Here is a 19,840-nt window from a genome sequence, read left to right on the forward strand (position 1 = left end):
CATCCTGTTTTCTGAATAAGAAACTAATATTGTTCATGTATATTCATAGAGTCACCTTGGGTCAAATAAAAGTGATGGAGGAAAATGCAATGTTTCAAAACTATCTGAAGGATCAGAGCTCAAAACATGGTCCAGTTCAGGCAGGAATCAACAACTAAAAAAAAATGTTTCTAACGATAAACATCCTTCTGAACTATTCTGAACTTCTGGCTATTTACAAAGGAAAATCCAGTGTTTAAAGTAAAACTGCAAGCTATGTATGCAAATACTTTGGCATCTTACTTTGCTGCTATTTATGACCTCTAAAGGCTGAGGTAGCAAGGGTATGACCTCTAAAGGCTGAGGTAGCAAGCAAGAGCTTAACAAGCTGTTGCTAATGAGAGTAGGCAGTTCTGAATGAAATAACCAATGGGATTCCACTCAGGCCTGGTCTTATGAACCCAAGTGGCCAACACTGGGAGGTGGGAGGTGTTGCGAAATATGCAGTTAGAAGAGCTCTGAGTCTGACAATCTGTCCCATGTTCTCCTGCAGATGGAAAAGACAGTAAAAGGATTGGCCTTAGGCCTGATTAAAATAAGGCTTCTTTGCACCTTCTTTTCCCATACAGGATATCGCCACATCCATCTCCTTTCGAAGGATGGCACTGGGATTCCACCAGCATCTCTGTTTGTCCACATTCGGATAGGAGAGTTGGCAACTGAGAACGACTAAATCACATTCCTGCATCACACTATGCAACTCTTCCTTCTCTGCCCCTTTTGGTTTGGAGAATGAGGGTGAACAAAGGAGACAAGAATTAAGAATTTTTTTTTAATCACCTCGTACTTCTATGCAGAATGGGATTTGGACAAAAAAACCATTGTTTTCCACTACTATATATTTTTTTTTAAAAAAATACCAATTGTATTATTTTGCTTGTTTATTTATTTTTATGATTGCGATTCGCTCAGGTCTCACCTTATAATCTACCTCCATCTTGTAAGGAATCCAGCCCACCCTGACAGAGCAAAATTCTTTTAACAATGTTTTTTTATAATCGCGGACTTACCAGAAGAGCTTTGTTAAAGTACCATTCCCCAAGCCTTGAGCCAGCAGAATTATATGCTGGCATAAACTCTGCTGCTTTTATTGCTGATTGGTATTCTGCAACAGTAATGAGACTGATGAAAGCTTTGTCCTATTGTGGGCCAATACTAAGAAATGAACTGATGTATTTTTTTTTTCCCCGGCCTGGTTTCTCTTGGTTCTAGTAGGAAAACAATCACTAATGACTCTCCCTTATATAGGTCAGAACTGGGTGACTGAAGGAAGGTGCTTAAATGATGAATTAGCCACCTGTCAGATAGGAAGGGATATGTGGAATAAAGCAGGAAGAAGTGTCTCCAATCTTCCTGTTTTGTACAACTCTTTCTCTTCAATTGTAACACGACAAGCAAGCTTTTTCTAAAAACGAGACTACTACACTGTAGAACAGTGTTTCTCAACCGTGACAATTTTAAGGCATGTGGACTTCAACTCCCAGAATTCCACAGCCAGCAATGCTGGCTGTGGAATTCTGGGAGTTGAAGTCCACATGCCTTAAAATTGTCAAGGTTGAGAAACACTGCTGTAGAAAGAGTACAAAACCCCTGTCCAAAGATAATGGGGCTGAGAGGTATAGAAAGGAAAGGAGATGACCTTGACAGAATCATTAGCGAGGCAAAAGAAGCTGAAACATTTTTTAAGCTTTGGGAAAGAAGATAATATTCAGGAGCAGATGCCTCCCTAATCACTAGATTATAAGAAAAGGGAGTGGGAGAGATTCAACACAGTCAGATTTATAAGATTGATGTCATTCCCACTAAGCAAAACCAGAGAATGAGATCAAGTCTATAGAAAGATTAGAATTTAGAACTATATTTATTGAGATTGGCTAGACAGATAGTCCTTGCTTATCAACCACTTCTTTGGCGACTATGCAAAGTTATGACAGCACTGAAAAAGAAGACTTACAACTAACTGGTTCCTAGAAATTGCAGCTTTTGCAGTTTCTTCACGGTCACTTGATCGTGATTCAGCCTTTGGCAATCAGCAAGCATTTACGATGGTCACAGCATCCTACGGTCATATGACTACCATTTGCCCCCTTCACAACCACCTGCCAATGAAGTCAGTGGCAAAGCTGGCAAGAAATCAGTCACACATTACACTTGATCCAAAGTGATTCTCTTAGCAACCATAACCAGCAATTTGTGTTGCACACTGGATATATGTATTACTAATTAAATTAGGTTAATTGAACTTAACCCTGGCCAAGCCTCTTTTGAGGCAGCAGACAGTCTGCTAAAGCTGTTGACCCTGAAACAAGGGACTTTTGTTTTATCCTAATCTTTGATCTGGTACTCTGTCTGTTTCCCTCCTTCCCTCCCTCCCTCCCTCCCTCCTTCCCTCTCTCTCTCTCTCTCTCTCTCTCCCTCCCTCCCTCCCTCTCTTCCATATGTATGATTAGGGGCTTGTCACAATCCCATTAGATCCCTTCCAATTCATGAAAGCTAAACTTTTTTGAGTTAGGATGCCCATGGTAAAATCTTTTAAGGTGTGTGTGAACCTGACATGTGTAACACTGTGATCTGTATTTTCTACTTAGAAGCAGTATGGATACTATCAAATACTATAAACATATGAATTTGGGTGACTTAACTTTCAGGCAAGAAATAACAAGAACATATTCCACTGATTTTCTTTTCTGAAGAACCTTCATCAAGAGGTTGGAGGACCAAAATAATAGAGTTGGAAGGGGCCTTGGAGGTATTCCAGTTCAACCCTCTGCTCAAACAGGAAACCCTATACCATTTCTGATCAATTTCTTTTCTGAAATCAGTGGAGCAGACTTTCTCTCTAGCATTTGTTACCAGGAAACTTTTGACGGTCAGCTGTAATCTAATACTAGTCTGAAAAAAAGAGAAACCAATGAGCTAGGATCAAATTGAGAATGCTGAAATTCTAGCAAAAGATGTTTATGGATACTATTTTTTTCTATGGCTCCTGTAGAATGTTTTTATAGAACAAAATACTTGGGAACATTACAAAATGTTTTGAAATCTGCCTTTCCTGGTACATTGACGTTGCTCACCGGCCATCAACTATTTCAGCTTTTTACATTATATTGAGAGACAGCTTCTCTCACATAGGGTGTTTGTTGGAAATAGAGATTAGCAGCTGGAATGCCAGTTCCAGAATCTAAAGAAACAAAATTGATAGCTAAAATGTAAGGAAGAGGGAAATTGCATATTGTCTGTAGATTGAGGAGCATACCATTAGAATTTTATTTGTACCTACTCTAATCAAAAGGACCAATGTAGCCCTAAAGATCTATTTCAAAGCTACCTTATCTGGTTATAGCTAGCTCGTGTGCTATGGACACCATATCCATACTTTGCTCTCTAGCTCACCTAAACATCCAAGACGCTTGGTGCTTTCAACATGATTGTGCTTAATTTAATATCTAACACAATTGCAGTGTGTGCAACCCTCCCTGGAATGCCATTGTCTCTCAAGTACGGCTTTCTTTGTAAGGACCTATAGAAATTGTTTTATCCAAATAAATGTATTACTTAAGAGAATGGTTCAAATTACTTTTAAAGTACAGGGGTTTTATTGTTTTTGTTTTTATTTTTTAATTTCAGAATGGATGTTATTGCAGTGTTTATTAGTGTGTGTTAGAAAAGAAAGCTAGTCTTGATGGGTGACAGTGATCGTAACCCCAGTCCTCGCTAACAATAGTTTCATTAGGAATCTATCAGCGTAACAAGATGGATTCCACAGAACCTAAGCTTCCTATTCCCCACTTCAGATGCTTTGATTCCATGCAAAATACAGGAAAAAGTTTAAAAAGTTAGAAAACATTCATCAGCTTCTCCTTATGCTTCTGGCACATTTCCCCAAATGTAGCAATCCTTCAGCATAAGTGAAGGACCCTAAAGGGAAAAGTCTATTTAATTATGTTTAGATTCGTGTTTCAAACTCAAACCAGGATAGAGGAAGAATCACAGAAGTTACTTTTAAAATTAAAAACAAGTTTGGTGCAAGCAATTTCTGTTAAAGTGTTAGAAAATAGAGACATTCAGGGTATCTATTTTGTATGATTCTTTTTTTAAAGTAGAGCAGAAAGTCTCATATAGCCCGATTCTATGCTTGTTCAATCAAAGCTGTAATATTTAGTCCCTGTGCTGTTTGCATAGGATTGTATCTTGTTGCGACAGACCTTCCTACTGCAGATGCAAGGTTATGTGATACATGCATGGAGGTATAAGCAAATTAAAGGAAAAGGAGACATAAACAACAGGAGCCATCTGGGCAAGAAAGAACTATAGACTCCGGTGGTGAAGCTAAAATTATTGCTTCTTTCGTTTTGCGACTTTTGTATGCTTGCTTTTGATTGTACAATTTCAGTTTATTTGGCTGATGAACTGCAGACAGAATAAAGAAGGAACATTGAGGGCTGTATATAAAAGGGACAAATAAACTATTAAACCTTTTATGCCCCAAACAGTTGTTTGCATGTTACTCAAGAAATAAATACTGCAGCAGAATTTTGTTGATTCTGTCTTATAGAAGCACGCACGCCTATTTGCTTATCTGAATATCCACAACAATTGGCACGTTTTAATTGTAGCATCCACAAACACAACTTTTATGGTCTGTTTTTTTCAGAATTTAAGAGTAGAATGGCAACTGTTTTCTGTTTTCCATTTGGAGACTCTCCCCTCCTGTTCCCACTATTAAAATAGGTACTAAAATAAAAGTGGTCTGAGAAACAGGAAAGTCAGGCCACTTTGGAAAGTATTTTGAAAAATCACAGGTGAAACATTGTAACATTGAAATTCAGCTATTTTGCCACCCAATTTTGGTGATGCAATCTCTGGAAACTGGTAGCCAATTGCTAACCTAAGTACCGCAAAGCAGCAGCTCAATAAATCCTCAAAGTCTAGGAGCTCTCATCGAATGATCTCATTATTTAAGAACTGAAGCAATTGGATTATTTCAAAGCTCTAAGACCAGCAAGTTTCCAAGCACTTGGGAATATCAAAACCTTCTCCATCCCTACTCTGTTGCTAGTGTTAATTGTGATTTAAGCTAGCCTTGGTGCTCTTGAACTTGATTGTTTCATTACCTAAACTAGGTAACATCAACAGTGCTAGTTAAGGAGTATATTCTGTGCCCATGAAGTTCCATCTGGAGTTCTTTGGATGCATCTGTCATTTGCATTTTGAAGGAACTGTCTGAACAATTTGCCAGCAGTTTCCTTTATAAAGTATATGAACTTAAACCAAACCCTCCCATCACTTGAAGGCCTTATGCAGAAGCCACCAGAAGTGTTATTATCATCACCATCATTCTTGCTCTGCTCTGTAAATCAAGGGATCACATGCCATCAAAGGAAATAGCTTTTACTGTATATAATCACATATTTTACATTCCATATACAGAGATAAATATAAACACGAGAGAACAGACAGGTGGTAACCAAGCATCTCAAGCCAGACCTCACATACTGCTGGGCAAGAACTTCCACCCAATTCTGGCTCATGGAAACTACAGCAGTCTTGACGTAGAAGTCCTTAGTCCTGTGGAGACATTCGAGCCACATTTTCCTCTAGGTGCCTGGAGGAGGAAATCTCAAGCTGAACATCATGCAGGTGGACACCAAGAATACTTGGGTCCTTGCCCACCCCTTTGCTGAGATCCCCTTCTATTTCTTCTCGCTCAGGATGGTGCTTCTGCAAATGTTTTATCACTTGGAACTTCTGCTTTGCCTTGTAGCTGCAGAAACGGCAGAAGAAAGGGTGCTCATTTGTGTGAATGAGATAGTGATGCCGCAGGCCAGCTGCCCACCGGAAACCACGGAAACACACGTTGCAGATGTAGGGCTTTTCTTCACTATGCTTTTTTAGATGTGTCTTGAGGAGGAACCGAGTCTTGAAGGCCTTCCCGCATTGCTCACAGATGAAAGAACGGGCATCACGATGTCGTGTCTCCTTGTGAATACGCAGGGCATCAGCACGGTTGGTACAGTACTTACACTCATCACACTGGTATGGCTTGATCCCTACACAGGAAACAGGGAGAAAAAAAAAACCCACCGGAAATGGAGATGGGACAATATTTTCACATTATCCAAACAAAACTTTCACTTGGTGGATTTCCATTACAAGGGACCTTTATTCCATTGGATGGTGCAGAATACCTCGTGCCCTGGGGAAGGGAAAGCTCAGAGATCATCACCCACTGCTGCAGCATAGAACTAATAGATGGTAGCACAATATGAAAATGAAGTATCCAAGAGCCCAACCTCCAGGCATGCACAATAGCCACTGGAAATATGATAATTCTTAAGTGAAAAATAAAAAAAAAAATTTTCCCCCTTGCGATTTTTAATAATAATAATAATAATAATAATAATAATAATAATAATAATAATAATAATAATAATAATAATAATAATAATAATAATAAGTTGGAAGGGACCTTGGAGGTCATCGAGTCCAACCCCCTGCTCAGGTAGGAACCCTATACCATTTCGGACAAATGGCTGTCCAGTCTCTTCTTAAAAACTTCCAGTGTTGGAGCATTCACCGCTTCTGGAGGCAGGTGGTTCCACTGGTTAATTGTTCTAACTGTCAGGAAGTTTCTCCTTAGTTCTAGGTTGCTTCTCTCCTTGATCACAGCACTGTCTGATCCTAAGACTCAAGCCTACTTCATTTGTGTGAAAACCTACCTGTGTGCTTTGTCATGTGGTACTTCAGCTGATTCACCCACTTGCACTTGTAGCCACATTCCGGGCAAAGATACTTTCGCTCCTCTTTATGGATACGCATATGATACTAAGAAACGAAAGGAAAGTCAGACGTGCATGAGACACTAAGCTGTTACCTGTTTACACCAAGTATTATAAACATGACTGAAATCTTAGGAGCTGAATGGGCTATGCAGAACTCAACAGATTTCTGGATATAACTGGTTGGTGGACTTTGAGTATAAAAATGGAATAATGGAACACAGTATTGAACAGTAAACTTCAAAAATGATTTGGAACAGGTGCTTTAGACTTTGCAGAAGGAGAACATTTATCGGCTGTTCCTTCATGCTTCTTCTCTTAGACTTAGTGGGCTCTTTAGAGTAATTGCTCCTTTCTTTTTCAAGGCTTATATAGAAGCATGAATAAAATCATACTGCTTTAATAAATACTAAACAAATACTATGCTCACGCAAGAGCCAAAACACTGCTAAATCGTTTTCCAAGGTGGCACAGCCCTATTAAAAGTGTGCCATACCACTAGGGCAGGGGTAGGCAACCTTGACTCTTTTATGACTTGTGGACTTCAACTCCCAGAATTCCTGAGTCAGCATGGTTGGTTCAGGAATTCTGGGTATTGAAGTCCACAAGTCATAAAAGAGCCAAGGTAGCCTACCCCTGAACTAGGGATTTCTTTTTGGCTCCAAAATTGAGCTGGTTTTTTTTTTAAAAAGTCCATTCTTGATTAGTTCAATCTGTTTTCAGAGTGTAAATTAAGTGAAAATTTTAAATTTTAGTTTTAAGTTTTACATTTCATAAAACCTTTAAATTAAACTTTTTAGAGTGAGAGACGTTTGCTCATTTCCTAGTTATAGGGCCTCCAAAATGGTCTGTTGCTATAAAAGGTCTGCACTTCATTTTGAATTCAACTACTTTCCCATATCAAGAAATTCATTAATCCCCAAAGACAGTATCAAATTGACTGATGTGGAAAATAAAGACAGAGATCCTTCCATCGGAAAAACAAATCTGTTCATCAAGTATTACATCATAAAGATGGGCCCAAGTTTGTATTTGTCTGAGGGAAAGAGATACCATCCAAAGTTCTCCTCACCCAGGGTTTTCACAAAATGTCGATCTGCTCTGCACAAGACAAAGAGATGAAAATACAGATCTCTGCAGATTATAGAAGCAGGAGTGAATTCTTTATTCGTATACATTGTAAGACAAGACACCAGGGGGAGAAAAGTCATTTAAGTAATTTAACGAGAAGCCATTCCTTAAAGTGGGTTATGGACCAGACTACCATATCCAAGTATTCTCTTCTGCTCCAAGGCCTGAAAAATCTGATCCCTAAGAGACTATTCAACTGATAAGAGTCTCAACTTTGCCATGGCAACACAGTTCCCATTTCCTGGAAAATGGTTTTGTACATCTTCCACAACAACCTTCCACTATCAACTCACCAAAGCTGCCCAACGTTCTCACCTTGAGGCGTGAAGGGTCGGCACAGGCATACTGGCACTGGTGGCATTTGTAAGGTTTCTCCCCAGTATGGATGCGGATATGCCAGGTGATCTTTTGCTTGTTCTTGGTGGTGTATTCACAGTCAGCGCATTTATAGACGCGGGTCCCCCCGTGGCCTTTCATGTGATGGTCATAGACCAGCTGATGATGACAACCAAAGTCACAGAACGTGCATTTGAATGGAGGTTCGGCGCCTACCGAGGGCTCATGGGCCTCCAAATAGTGGCTCACTAACTGCTGCCGTTCCTTGGCTGCAAAACTGCAGATGTCACAGCGGTGACTGAAGTGGAGTTTCTTGTGCTCTTCCAACTCTTCCCGAGTAGTTAGAGTCTCCTTACAGGTAGCACATTCCAGATGTGGGTGCTGCTTCTGGATATGGCACTTGAGGGTGGCCTCACTGTGGCAGACAAAGGCACATCGAGGGCAGCCATAGGAGATCTTTTCTTCATGCTGTCGCAGGGTGTGTTGCTTCAGGGCTGTTTCGGAACTGAAGCGAGCGTCACAGCGGGAGCAAGCAAAATTCAGCTCCCCTCGATGGCAGCTGCTGACATGGCGAGTGATGTCATTCTGGATATAGCCACTGTAGTCACAGAATGGGCAGAAGTGGGTGGGCTTCTTCTCGTGGACACGTAAGTGGTGAATGCGCAGCAACCTTAACCACGGTTTTCAGACCGGTGTTCGTCATGTCCGCTACGCCGGGTGCGGCCACACGTTCCTGACCACCCGTAGGTTCGCCATTGCGGCCCACCACGACTTTAGTGTCATTCCCGTGAACACTCCGAAGTGTGGAAGTACGAACTACGCCTGCACGACCGCCTCCGTCGCGTGGACGAACGTCCACTTCAGTGACTGGCGGCAGGTCAACTGAGGACGGGCTTTGAGATACTTCCGATGGAGCTTGCGGTGGAGTCGTAGAGCAGCAGCAGCCTTGGAGGTAAAAGGACACAGTGTGCAGCGAAACTCACCCAGCTTCAGGCAGCCACGCTTTTTGTGGGTCTTCAAAGCCCGTTCCTGGTGACATGTGAAAGGGCAGGTAGGGCAGGAGAAATGGCGTCTCTTATGGGGGGTAACTGGAGGTGAAGGTATTACTCCTGCTAGCTCAGAAGGTTGGTGCTTTTCTTCACAGCTGTGTTCATTTCTTTGTTCTGCTACAACCCCTGGGGATGTAGTGCTGTTAGACCCTTCAAGCAGGCTAGGCAGGAGAGCTTCAGCATGTCCCTCTGACTGGTGGATCTTGAGTGCCCTCTTAGAACGAAAAGGCTTGCAGCACAGAAGGCACCAGAACTGTTCCAAGCCACGGCAGCTATCCTCTACGTGAGAGCGGATGGTGGATTCTCTTGAACAGAGGAAGGAGCAGGACTTACAATGGAACTTGCCTTGTTCCAGGAAGTATCTCTCTGAGGCACGGCTGGCAGCCCCCGTCACAGTCTCTGACAAGGTTTCTTCTCCCACAGATTCAGAATCACGATGAGATGACTTATCCTGCGGGCTGACGGCCAAAGATGGTGCATCAGGAAGTACGGTAGGCATAGATTCAGCATTAACAGGCCTGAGTTCTACTTCCCAGGAAGCTTCTGGCAGGTTGTTTACCTCTGCCTCATCTAGGATTCCTGTACTATTCTTTCCGATTGCTATTCTTTCCAGAGTCCTGCTGCAGGGCAGTACAGCAGCAGGTTGCTCTAAGCAAACCGCACTTCCACTGTTCTTTTTCATTAGAATTGGACATTTCTTGCGGAGATGAGTATTCAGTCCCCTCTGCTGCTTAAAGGTGGCTCCACACTCCTGGCACACCAAAGGGCATTTCTTGCTTTGGCAATCAGCCTTGCAGTGCACCAACATTGACTTCTCCTTCCTGGTGATGTAGGAACATTTCTCACATTTGAAGACCTGACTCTTGGACTGGACTACCAACATCTGCACTCTGCCTTCAAGGACCAAGGTCTCCGCCTGCTCTTTGTCCTGCCTCCTTAAAGCTTTAAGCACTGATTCTGACGGGAAACCCTCTTCTGAAGAAAGGGCGTCTTCTGGAGCGAGGGAGGCTTCAGGGCTACTATCAAGTTGGAGGGGATCTTGTTTCAGCACCCCTGACCAAGGCTCTGACTCTTTGTACCCTAAATTCTGCTCAGAACTAAGCGGGATCTGCAAAAGTTCCGCATTCTGGCTATCGCCGCTACTGTTCTTTAAATTCTGAAGAGCATCTTTTTCTCTATTTCCACCAGTATCAAAGCTGTTATTTTTCTCCAAATCTGCGCTGTCGCGGATCTCTGCTTCTTCTCCAAATTCAGGAATATCTTCAAGGGTGGGTTCACTCTCCTCCAGGAGAAGTGAATCCTTGGAACCCAACACTCGGTAAGTGGATTCTACTTCCTGGACGTTTAGAGCTTTTTCATTCTCCGACAAAGCTGCAGGCATTCCTTTGGCCAGCTGCTCCAGAGCTGGCTCCGAGTCACACAAGGGCTCTAAGTGCAGGATGCAACTTTGAGCAGACTTGCCCAGTTCCTCTGGACTCTCCGAAGACGCGTTCACAGAGACGACTTTGGAAGAAACCACTTCTGTGTCCTTATAATCTTGTTCTCCCGCCGATTCTTCTCTTTCCGTCTCAGTGCTGCCTTCATCTGAACAGAGGGGCTTCTGAGGGAAGTTTTCTTCCTGGGCCTCCAAAGCAGGGAATTTGTGTTTATCCTGACATGGTTCCTTCCCAGGCAGAGAGGGACTTGACTCCGAATGCAGAGTCATGGCAAGGTTGTAGCTAAACAGCACTTCAGTGGAGGAAACCTCCAGCTCTCTGCTGGCATAGTTCTCCTGCCAGCCTTTGTCGCCAGGCACATAGCCGTGAACCTTCCGCTTATGGAAAAAGAGACTAGTGTTGCTGAAAGTACGGTAAGTGCACAGGGCACAACAGAATTCTCTCTGTTTGGTATGCTTGCAGTTCTCGTGGTTCAGCAGGGCTTGCTTGTATTTGGTCTGGTAGCTGCAATATTGGCACTGAAAGATGGGTATCTGATAATCCTGGGAGTGTTTGGACTTCATGTGCTTCTGCAGCTCGTATTTGCGCTTGCAAGCAAAGCCACAGATCTCACAAATCAAAGACTTGCCCTGATGGCGCAACTTGTGGCTGCTCAGTTGATCAGCCCGATGGCAACGATAGGGACACTGGTTACATTGGTACCTGGTATAAGAACAAGAGTGAATCAGAGNATCTGATAATCCTGGGAGTGTTTGGACTTCATGTGCTTCTGCAGCTCGTATTTGCGCTTGCAAGCAAAGCCACAGATCTCACAAATCAAAGACTTGCCCTGATGGCGCAACTTGTGGCTGCTCAGTTGATCAGCCCGATGGCAACGATAGGGACACTGGTTACATTGGTACCTGGTATAAGAACAAGAGTGAATCAGAGATTGAGACAAAACATTAGCATAGTCAAACTTCCCGATGTCAACGCTGCAAATACTGTATATTCTTGCTTTGACAATATGCAGAACTGTCTGGTATTTTTAGGGTTAATGCAGAGCAGAAGAGGGTGGGGGGGGGGGAAAGCCCGGGAAAGAAAGAGGAAGGAAACCTTTGACCGTCACACTAATTGGATAACAGTGGTATATGACAGCTAATTTAGGGAGGGAGCATGCTGATAATTTAACTGCTCAGAGGAAGAGAATTTCAGATCTTAGCATCAACATTCGTTATGCCTGTGCCGACATTTTGTAACAATAAATGTCTTTTAGGAAAATCAATGCCTGGAAGTTCTTTGAAGTGTTTCATTAGCCAGAACCATAACACCCAAATCTGATGGTTCTCCAGAAATGATGGGACAGACAATTCTCCAAATTCCCAGCCAGCATAGCCTTCCACAGGCTATAAGCAAAAACTACTTTGCTTTACAGCAGTTACAATCACTACCACTCACAATCCAAGTTCAGTTCAGCGACTAGAAATGTACAGCTTCCCTTAGCTTGAAAGTAAAAACTCAGAACAGCTTTCTCCAAGGTTTTTTAAATAGCACCAGGTTGAAATTAGTTTTTCCCTTGCACTTCCAATCATAAGAGGTGAATTTATTCTTATTAACACTGTAATGCAGGAATGCAATAGACTTCGCCCTAATCTGAACTACCCAAGATAAATAGTTACTGCAGAAAAGAAAGAATATAAATCAAACAAGAAAACCACAACCAAACCAAAATGTTCTCCCTCAAATGCTGCTAATATTTTTTATCACTTTTATCACAGGCAAGTACTCCCAGATACTAATGGGTTGAAACATACAGGTTACCATCCAGACACAGGAGCAAGCATCCAGTTCATGCAATAGTTCAATTTATCTTAATCAGAAATCTTATTCCGTTTTTGATTTTTGCATGATTTGATATTTTGTAATTGCACTATTTCCAGTTTTAAACCATACCCATGCTGGGACTTTAGAGGCTGGAGATTATTTCACCCTATAGATATGGTGTCCAATCAATTCTAGCTTTTATTTCTAAGATAGATAAGATAGGATAACCTTTATTGTCGTTTTTTTTACTGTGGGCACAACAGCACACATCAAAAATGAAATTTAGTTGCCCGCTCTCAAAGTGAAACACACACGACACACACCTAAAACATACTATGTACAACATATGTATAGACCCACACCCGTACATATACGTAGCAAATAAATAAATAAATAAATATCAAATAAATATACTTAGAAAATAAGCTTAAGTGGTGAGGAGGCTGCCGAGTACCTGAGATCGCCCGTGTGCTTCCGCATGTGAACATTCAAGTAGTGCTTCCACTTTGTCACATAGCCACATTCTGTGCACATGTAGTTCTTGTCGTCAGAGTGGGTCAGCATATGCTTGGAAAGGTAGCTCACATCTCGGCAAGTGAAGTCGCAGAGTTGGCATTTGTGAGGCTTCTCTCCTAAAGTCACAGAGCAAACCCGAAGCTGTGGGTCGATGGTCGTGCCCCTTGAGGTCAGCAGATTAAATTTAAAATGGAGTTGCATTCTGCCCCCTCCCACCCCCCTGAAAACAGACCTAGGACTCCTCACAGAGACTAGAATAGTACAGATCCTGCACAGGTTGGGTGAGACCAAAACTGAGATGCAAAAACTAAGTATTTTCAGGAAGCTAGGGGTAAAGAAATAGGATAATTTAATGAGAGAACTAAACAACTTTTTTTCCTAGACTTCCCTGCTCATAAAGTCCTGACTAGCTAAAAGCATTAAAGTAATCTATTCTTCTTTCCATTGCAATAAATGAATGTGTTAGGGATGGATATATATAATATATATGTTTTCGTAGATTTTCACGGGTACAGGTATGCAGGTCTTGGCGTATTTGGGTCTTTTCCCGTGTAAGATTGAGAGTATCTTGGCGACGTTTCGACGAGGTCCCACTCGTCATCTTCAGGCTGGGGTCTTCGGCTTCGTGCTTGTGCGAGCAAAGTGTGATCGGAGCTGCCGTCTCTCTATAAATATTGGTGGGGGTGTATGGAGTGCTGGCTTAGTTGCTGTAGGTGGGTTGGTTGACTGTGTAGGGGTTATTGTTTGCGGATTGTTCAGCTGTTTCGTAACATCCTGAATAGCTGAGGTGCTGGCTTACCCAGGTCGTTATAACACAAAAGACTAATGGGCACACAGCCAGCAACTCAACTACTCAGGATGTTACGAAACAGCTGAACAATCCGCAAACAATAAACCCTACACAGCCAACCAACCCACCTACAGCAACTAAGCCAGCACTCCACACACCCCCACCAATATTTATAGAGAGACGGCAGCTCCGATCACACTTTGCGCCTGAAGATGACGAGTGGGACCTCGTCGAAACGTATATATCAGAATTTGATCCTGGGAAGAAAAAGGGCCAAAGAAACTCTCCAATTCCCAGCTTACCCACGGATATAAATTATGAAAAGCCAATAACCGACACCTGAAATGCTGAATTCTGGATTACAGGGCCTGACTTGCAAAGCTCTTTTGGAGAAAAACAAAAGTAGAGGGTAAGGATGTATTTGTACACATGTTAAGTATCGTCAAATTGGGAAGGACACTTGCCTGTATGGAGAAGCATATGGCGGATGAGAACCCTCTTGTGTGCGGTGGCGAAGCCGCATTCTGTGCATTTGTGGATCTTCTCACTGGCATGCATCTTGCCAACGTGATCGTGGAATTCCACTGAGTTAAATGTGGCAAAGGGGCAGAAGCTGCACTGGAGTTCCTCATTCCCTGGGTGGCCTTGCTTTTTATGCTTGCGGAAGACATGCTTGTTGGAACAAATAAAGTCACACTGTTGGCAATGGAAGGCATAATGGGTTTTACGATGGGTCTCCATAATCTCCGTCGAGGGGAAAAGAAGAGAGCAGGCATAATACTTGCACTCCACTGCTTTAATGCCGTGAACCTCCTTGACGTGCCTCAGAAACTCCTTGCGATCTTCCGTGGCGTAACTGCAGCCGGCCTGAAAGCAGCTCAATTGCTTGGGCTCTGTCTTGTGGGTCTTCAGATGTTCCTTGAGGGTCTGGCTTAGTTTAAACTTCTCTTTGCACACAGGACAAGAGTATACGTCTGAATAGAAATTGGAGATGCCCTCGTGCATGCTGGCCATGTGCCTGTTGAGGGCATTCTTCTCAACTGAGCTGTAGTGGCACAATGGACAGCGATGGGCTTTCTCTCCGGTTTCACGCATCATGTGGATCTTCAGTTTGCTCTTGCTAGTGAAGAATTTCTGACAATTTGGGCACTGCAGCCTGGGATCTGGGAAGTGGAGGTGAAGATGTTCTACCAAGTGGGTCCGCTTCTTGAAGCAGCGCTTACATTCTGGGCACATGTGGGTCTTGAACAAATATTTGGACTCCTCGGTGGCATTTCCTGCACAAGACAAATCGCAGTTCATTACAGAAAAATGAAAAGTAGAAGCCTGTTATGTGCTTTGTCTCACTTCCAGGAACAATCAGCTTTTTGAATAGGAATCACTTTTCATGTTTCTTCTTATAGAACTCCATGTTACTATTAAGAGCAGGGGTGATTTAAAGCAGGGTCCCCAATCCCTGCGCTGCGGCCCATTACCAGGCCATGGCCTATTCCAGTGATGGCGAACCTTTTAGAAACTGAGTGCCCAAACTGCATCCCAAAACCCACTTATGCATCGTCGAGTGCCGGGCGGGTGTGGCCCATTGGCTGGATGTGCCCCATTGGGTGGGCGTGGCCCATTGAGTGGGCGTGGCTGTGGTGGTAACGGCAGACTAGGTGGGACTAAAAAGTTCAATCAATCAATTCCAACTTTGCAAGATCTTTTTTTCCCCGCAACAAATTGAAATTGACTGATTGAACCTTTTTTTTTTTTGTACATGGCGGCGGAGGCCTAAAGCAAAAAGGTTTTATAAAACCCAGCTGAAGGCCTAGGACTGGGGCGACGGTGCGCGTGCCCACAGAGAGGGCTCTGAGTGCCGCCTCTGGCACCCGTGCCATAGGTTCGCCACCACTGGCCTATTCGGAATCGGGCCACATGCACATGTGTGCAGAGCTTAACTTGCACAAGTCAAGCTGTAAACGCATGTGTGTGCATGCTGGCCCTGCCACTCTTGCAGATCAAACTGTGTGCATGAGCACCAGCCTGCCACTCGCACGACCTGGTTCCCCTCTTCCTCTCCAGCCGGGCTGCCAAGCTGCAAAGGTTGGGGACCACTGATTTAGAGGCAATCTGAAAATTTGTCAATACCTACTAGGAAGTAGCTATTTTACACAGCATCCTATTTTACTCCAGAAAAAAAATGACATTTGTTTAAATGATTTCCGATCTTCTTTTCAGCAGATAATTACAATAATTAATTATAATCTTATTATCCTCCTCCCTATTAGACGTTATTCAAACCTCTTCAACCCTTTGTTTAATCCACATCTTTCTTAATCTTCAAATCCATAAAGTTCTTCTTCTGTCTTTTCTTCTTTGAGCAAAAAATCCATATAAAGTTTCCAGACTTTCAAAAGTTTTTGTTTTTCTCTCGAACCAAACAGATCAGTTTTGCCATTTGGACAAATTCCGAAATTTTCACAATTAACTTTTTCACTGTGGGATTTTATTATTCTTCCATTGCTATGTACACAATAATTACTGTACACAAAATCAATCTACTATATGTCTTTTCCACTTCATTGTACATAGATCCCAATAAAAGGAATTCTTGTTTCCTCACAATATTAACCTTTAAAATCCTTTGCATGATTCTATAAATTTGTATTCAAAGTTTCTTAGCATTCTCACAAGTCCACCTTGCAAGAAGTTTAAAATATTTTTGTATATTCTCTGGTGTCATATAGCAATATTACATCATTTTATTAAAAATGTCTCTTATATTATGACATAATATAAATTTAATACCAGTTACCCACATTCTCTCCCAAGTGTCCATCTCTATGTCATATCTAAAATTAATAGCCCATTAATTTTAAATCTTAACAAAGGTTTATACAATTTTTGCTATTACATATTTATCATTTGTGCATAATTCAATTTCAAATTCTGTCTTGTATTTTTCAATTCCAATTGTCTTTTTATCCATAAACTTTTAATGGTGCATGAGAACCATTGAAAACTAAGACTTTCTACAGTCAATTGTTCTCCAAACTTTATTTCTCTATCTCCCTGTATTAATAAATCTTGTTAGCCATTTCGCCCTATCTGCTATGCCTCTTCTACAAAATGCTTCCTGTGCTGAGGTCCATAAAGGTATTTTTAGGTACAACCTGGATTTGTATTTATTCCATACTCTCAATTTGGCATGGGGTATGCAAGGAACTGCTTACTGCAAGTAAAAATAACTAATTACAGAAACAAGAACCCAAAAGGGTTAAAGATGGGTGCATATCAGATGGAAATTAGGCTCTTGTACTTAGCACAAATGAAGATTAAATATTAAAGCGCTCTCAAAAAGAAACTGCTTTTCATTTCCATATTCCCCTGAAACTGCTCTTGTTAACCCTATTTGTTTCAACTATCATCCCTACTAATTCTGCCATTTTTCAAATTACATTTCTCTTAAGTAACGTAAATTTGCAATATTTGTACAAAGGGGTACTGAATAAGGTACATCACTCCACAATATTCCTTTCCATTCACCCTAGTCAAGTCCAGAGCGTATGATTACCTGTGTTTAGAAGCAGATTATCCGTCAATCCCTTTTTCATTATAGTAGGGAATTTGTCTTCCAAGTTTTCAGCAACTGTCTCTATGTCCTGCTGTATAGCTTCATCCAGATGGATTTGCCTGTGGAGCCCAAACTGCTTAATGTTTGCACTGATAAAGTCACAATGGTCACAATGAAATGGGAAGTGGTTCCTACGATGAAGCTCCATGTCCTCATGGTTTCGGAACAAAACTGGGCAGCCACGGTATGTACAGGCTATGGGTGATACCTGGTGAGCATGCCGAAGGTGTCCTCGGAGCTCCTTGCGATCCTCTGAACTATACTGACAGCCCTCCTCAGGACAGCCTTGAGCACCCTGGGGTTTGTGGTGCTCCTTAAAGTGCTCTTTCAGCTCAGTAGGCAGTGCAAATTCCATCTGACATATAGGACACAGGAGAGGTTCAGTGCAGAATTGAGGGTCTTGTCTAATTCCATCCAGAAAGTTCTGCCCTTCTGCCTGGCCAACAGTTGACTGTTCTCCTGAAACAGGTAAGTTTTAATTAGTGAGGCTTAAGGATAACCCTTGGAGATGAGGGAAGTTTTGCAAATTGTCATCTGAAAAGCTCACCACACTGATGCTGGGAGAGAAGGCTGGGATCAGGGAAGCTTCGTCCACACTGTTCACAAAAATAGAGTTCCACAACTTTGACTAAGACCTCTGGAAAAAAAAAAGTTAACATTTTATATTAAAAAACAAACAGGCCTCTCCCTTTCACCTCTCAGTACCAGTAGTTATAAACCTAGCACAAATATTCAATTCTTCTAAGGTCCATCAGGAACAATGACCGTAAATAATCTTCTCTAGGAACTACATCAAAACACTATTATCATTTATTTTAATAAACAGCATTGGCATCAAAGGGATTTGTGGGTTAAGCTTCCCTTGCAACAGGTTCCAAAAGCTATGTTCAAAAGCAAGATTATGATACAATACAATGTTTTTAAAAAAACAACAGAAATAATCTCTTCTAAAAGGAATGGAAATAAGTTAGGACTGAAATAAAGCTTTCTTCACAGATCTTCTAAAAAACACACTAGTTGATGTGGGTGGGGATGGGGGGAGAGAGGGACAACTTTAAGAATTTCAGGAGGTACATAGTTCCAAAGTATGGGGGTTACTAGAGAAGAGACTTATGGATTCATCCACCTCCTTTTACTTCAGAGAGAAGGGAGGTTTTTAACAGCCTTTCCAATATACTATCACCAGACAGGCAAATTCAATTCCATCAAGGCAATGGCTTATGTAACCTGGTGTTGTTATACAGGGTTTTGTAGGTACACTGAACTGGACCAAGAAACATATTGATAGTGAGTGCAGCAACTTCATGAGAGGCATTACTTCAGAATTGTGGAACCTGACCCCATAATCTTGCCATCGTATTATGGACCAATTGTAGTTTGGAATAGAATAGAATAGAATTCTTGATTGGCCAAGTGGGATGGGACACACAAGGAATTTGTCTCTGGTGCATAAGCTCTCAGTGTGCATACAACAACAAAGCGACATGTTCTATATCATAGATCAGACATGTCAAACTCGCGAAGTCACGTGACGTCGCGCGACATATCGGAACTTTTTCCCCATTGCCAGCAATGGGCTGGGCGCAGTTTCCTCGTGATTCGTCTGGCCCATGGGCCGGCAGTTTGACACCCCTGTCATAGATCATAGCTACAGTCATTAGTCATAAGATACAATAAGTGATAAATCACAGATCCCAATAGAAGGTAATAGGAAAGATGAGAAGATGAGAAGGATATCAATACAGTCCTACTATATGGGTAAATATCTTTAGGCCTAAGACAGTGCTGTGTGAATGTGAAATAATCTATCTTACAACATACCTGTTGGGTTACCTGGATTGTTGACAGCCATGGTGCTACTCATGGTTTCTACAAATATTTCAATACCACCTGTTTCTGTACCTACAACAGAAGCCTCTGTTAAGAGCAAATTCTGTCCCACTGGTAGACTTTCACTTGAGATGCCATGGCTGTCTTCATTTCCTGCAATTCCTGAGCCAGGTAATAACAACTCCTGGCAAAGCCCACTCATTTTGTCGTCTCCGATGGATTCTGTTGCTACTGCTCCTCTGCTCATTGTCTTTCCTCAAATAGCTTTACACCATGACATACAGATATAGATCCTGTAAAAAGAGACCCAAAAATCAAATAATCTTCTAAAAGGAAGTAAATAAGGATACATATAGTGTTTCCAAGGAAGATGTGTACAGAATGGACTGATAATACCCAATATTAACAAAGGAGAAAAAAAAACAGAGGAAGGCAGATGACAACCATCCTGGAATAGTGTTTGTGATAACTTCTTCCCTTCCCACAGGGGATTTGCTAAGTTAGCTGTGGCAGAAGAT

At 42.1% G+C, this 19,840-nt stretch overlaps 2 protein-coding genes across 2 annotated transcripts in view; one reads left to right on the plus strand and one right to left on the minus strand.

Annotated features, from left to right (window-relative positions):
- Positions 1-727, plus strand: part of PLCD4 (phospholipase C delta 4) — a 23,025-nt gene extending 22,298 nt beyond the window's left edge. The window contains 1 exon segment of the mRNA XM_029284950.1: positions 609-727. Within this exon segment, the coding sequence (XP_029140783.1) occupies positions 609-712 (104 nt within the window). The 3' untranslated portion in view covers positions 713-727.
- Positions 728-5,431: 4,704 nt separating this feature from the next.
- ZNF142 (zinc finger protein 142) lies at positions 5,432-19,637 on the minus strand. Its single transcript, XM_029284947.1, is given in 8 exon segments — positions 5,432-6,089; positions 6,759-6,864; positions 8,265-11,472; positions 13,028-13,205; positions 14,344-15,156; positions 17,433-18,006; positions 18,008-18,129; positions 19,314-19,637. Coding segments are annotated over 8 exon segments (5,745 nt in total). The 5' UTR covers positions 19,570-19,637; the 3' UTR covers positions 5,432-5,601.
- Positions 19,638-19,840: the final 203 nt, after the last annotated feature.

This window comes from Protobothrops mucrosquamatus, unplaced genomic scaffold, assembly GCF_001527695.2.
Source record: "Protobothrops mucrosquamatus isolate PMUCROS unplaced genomic scaffold, P.Mucros_1.0 scaffold1133, whole genome shotgun sequence".
Taxonomy (NCBI): Eukaryota; Metazoa; Chordata; class Lepidosauria; order Squamata; family Viperidae; genus Protobothrops; species Protobothrops mucrosquamatus.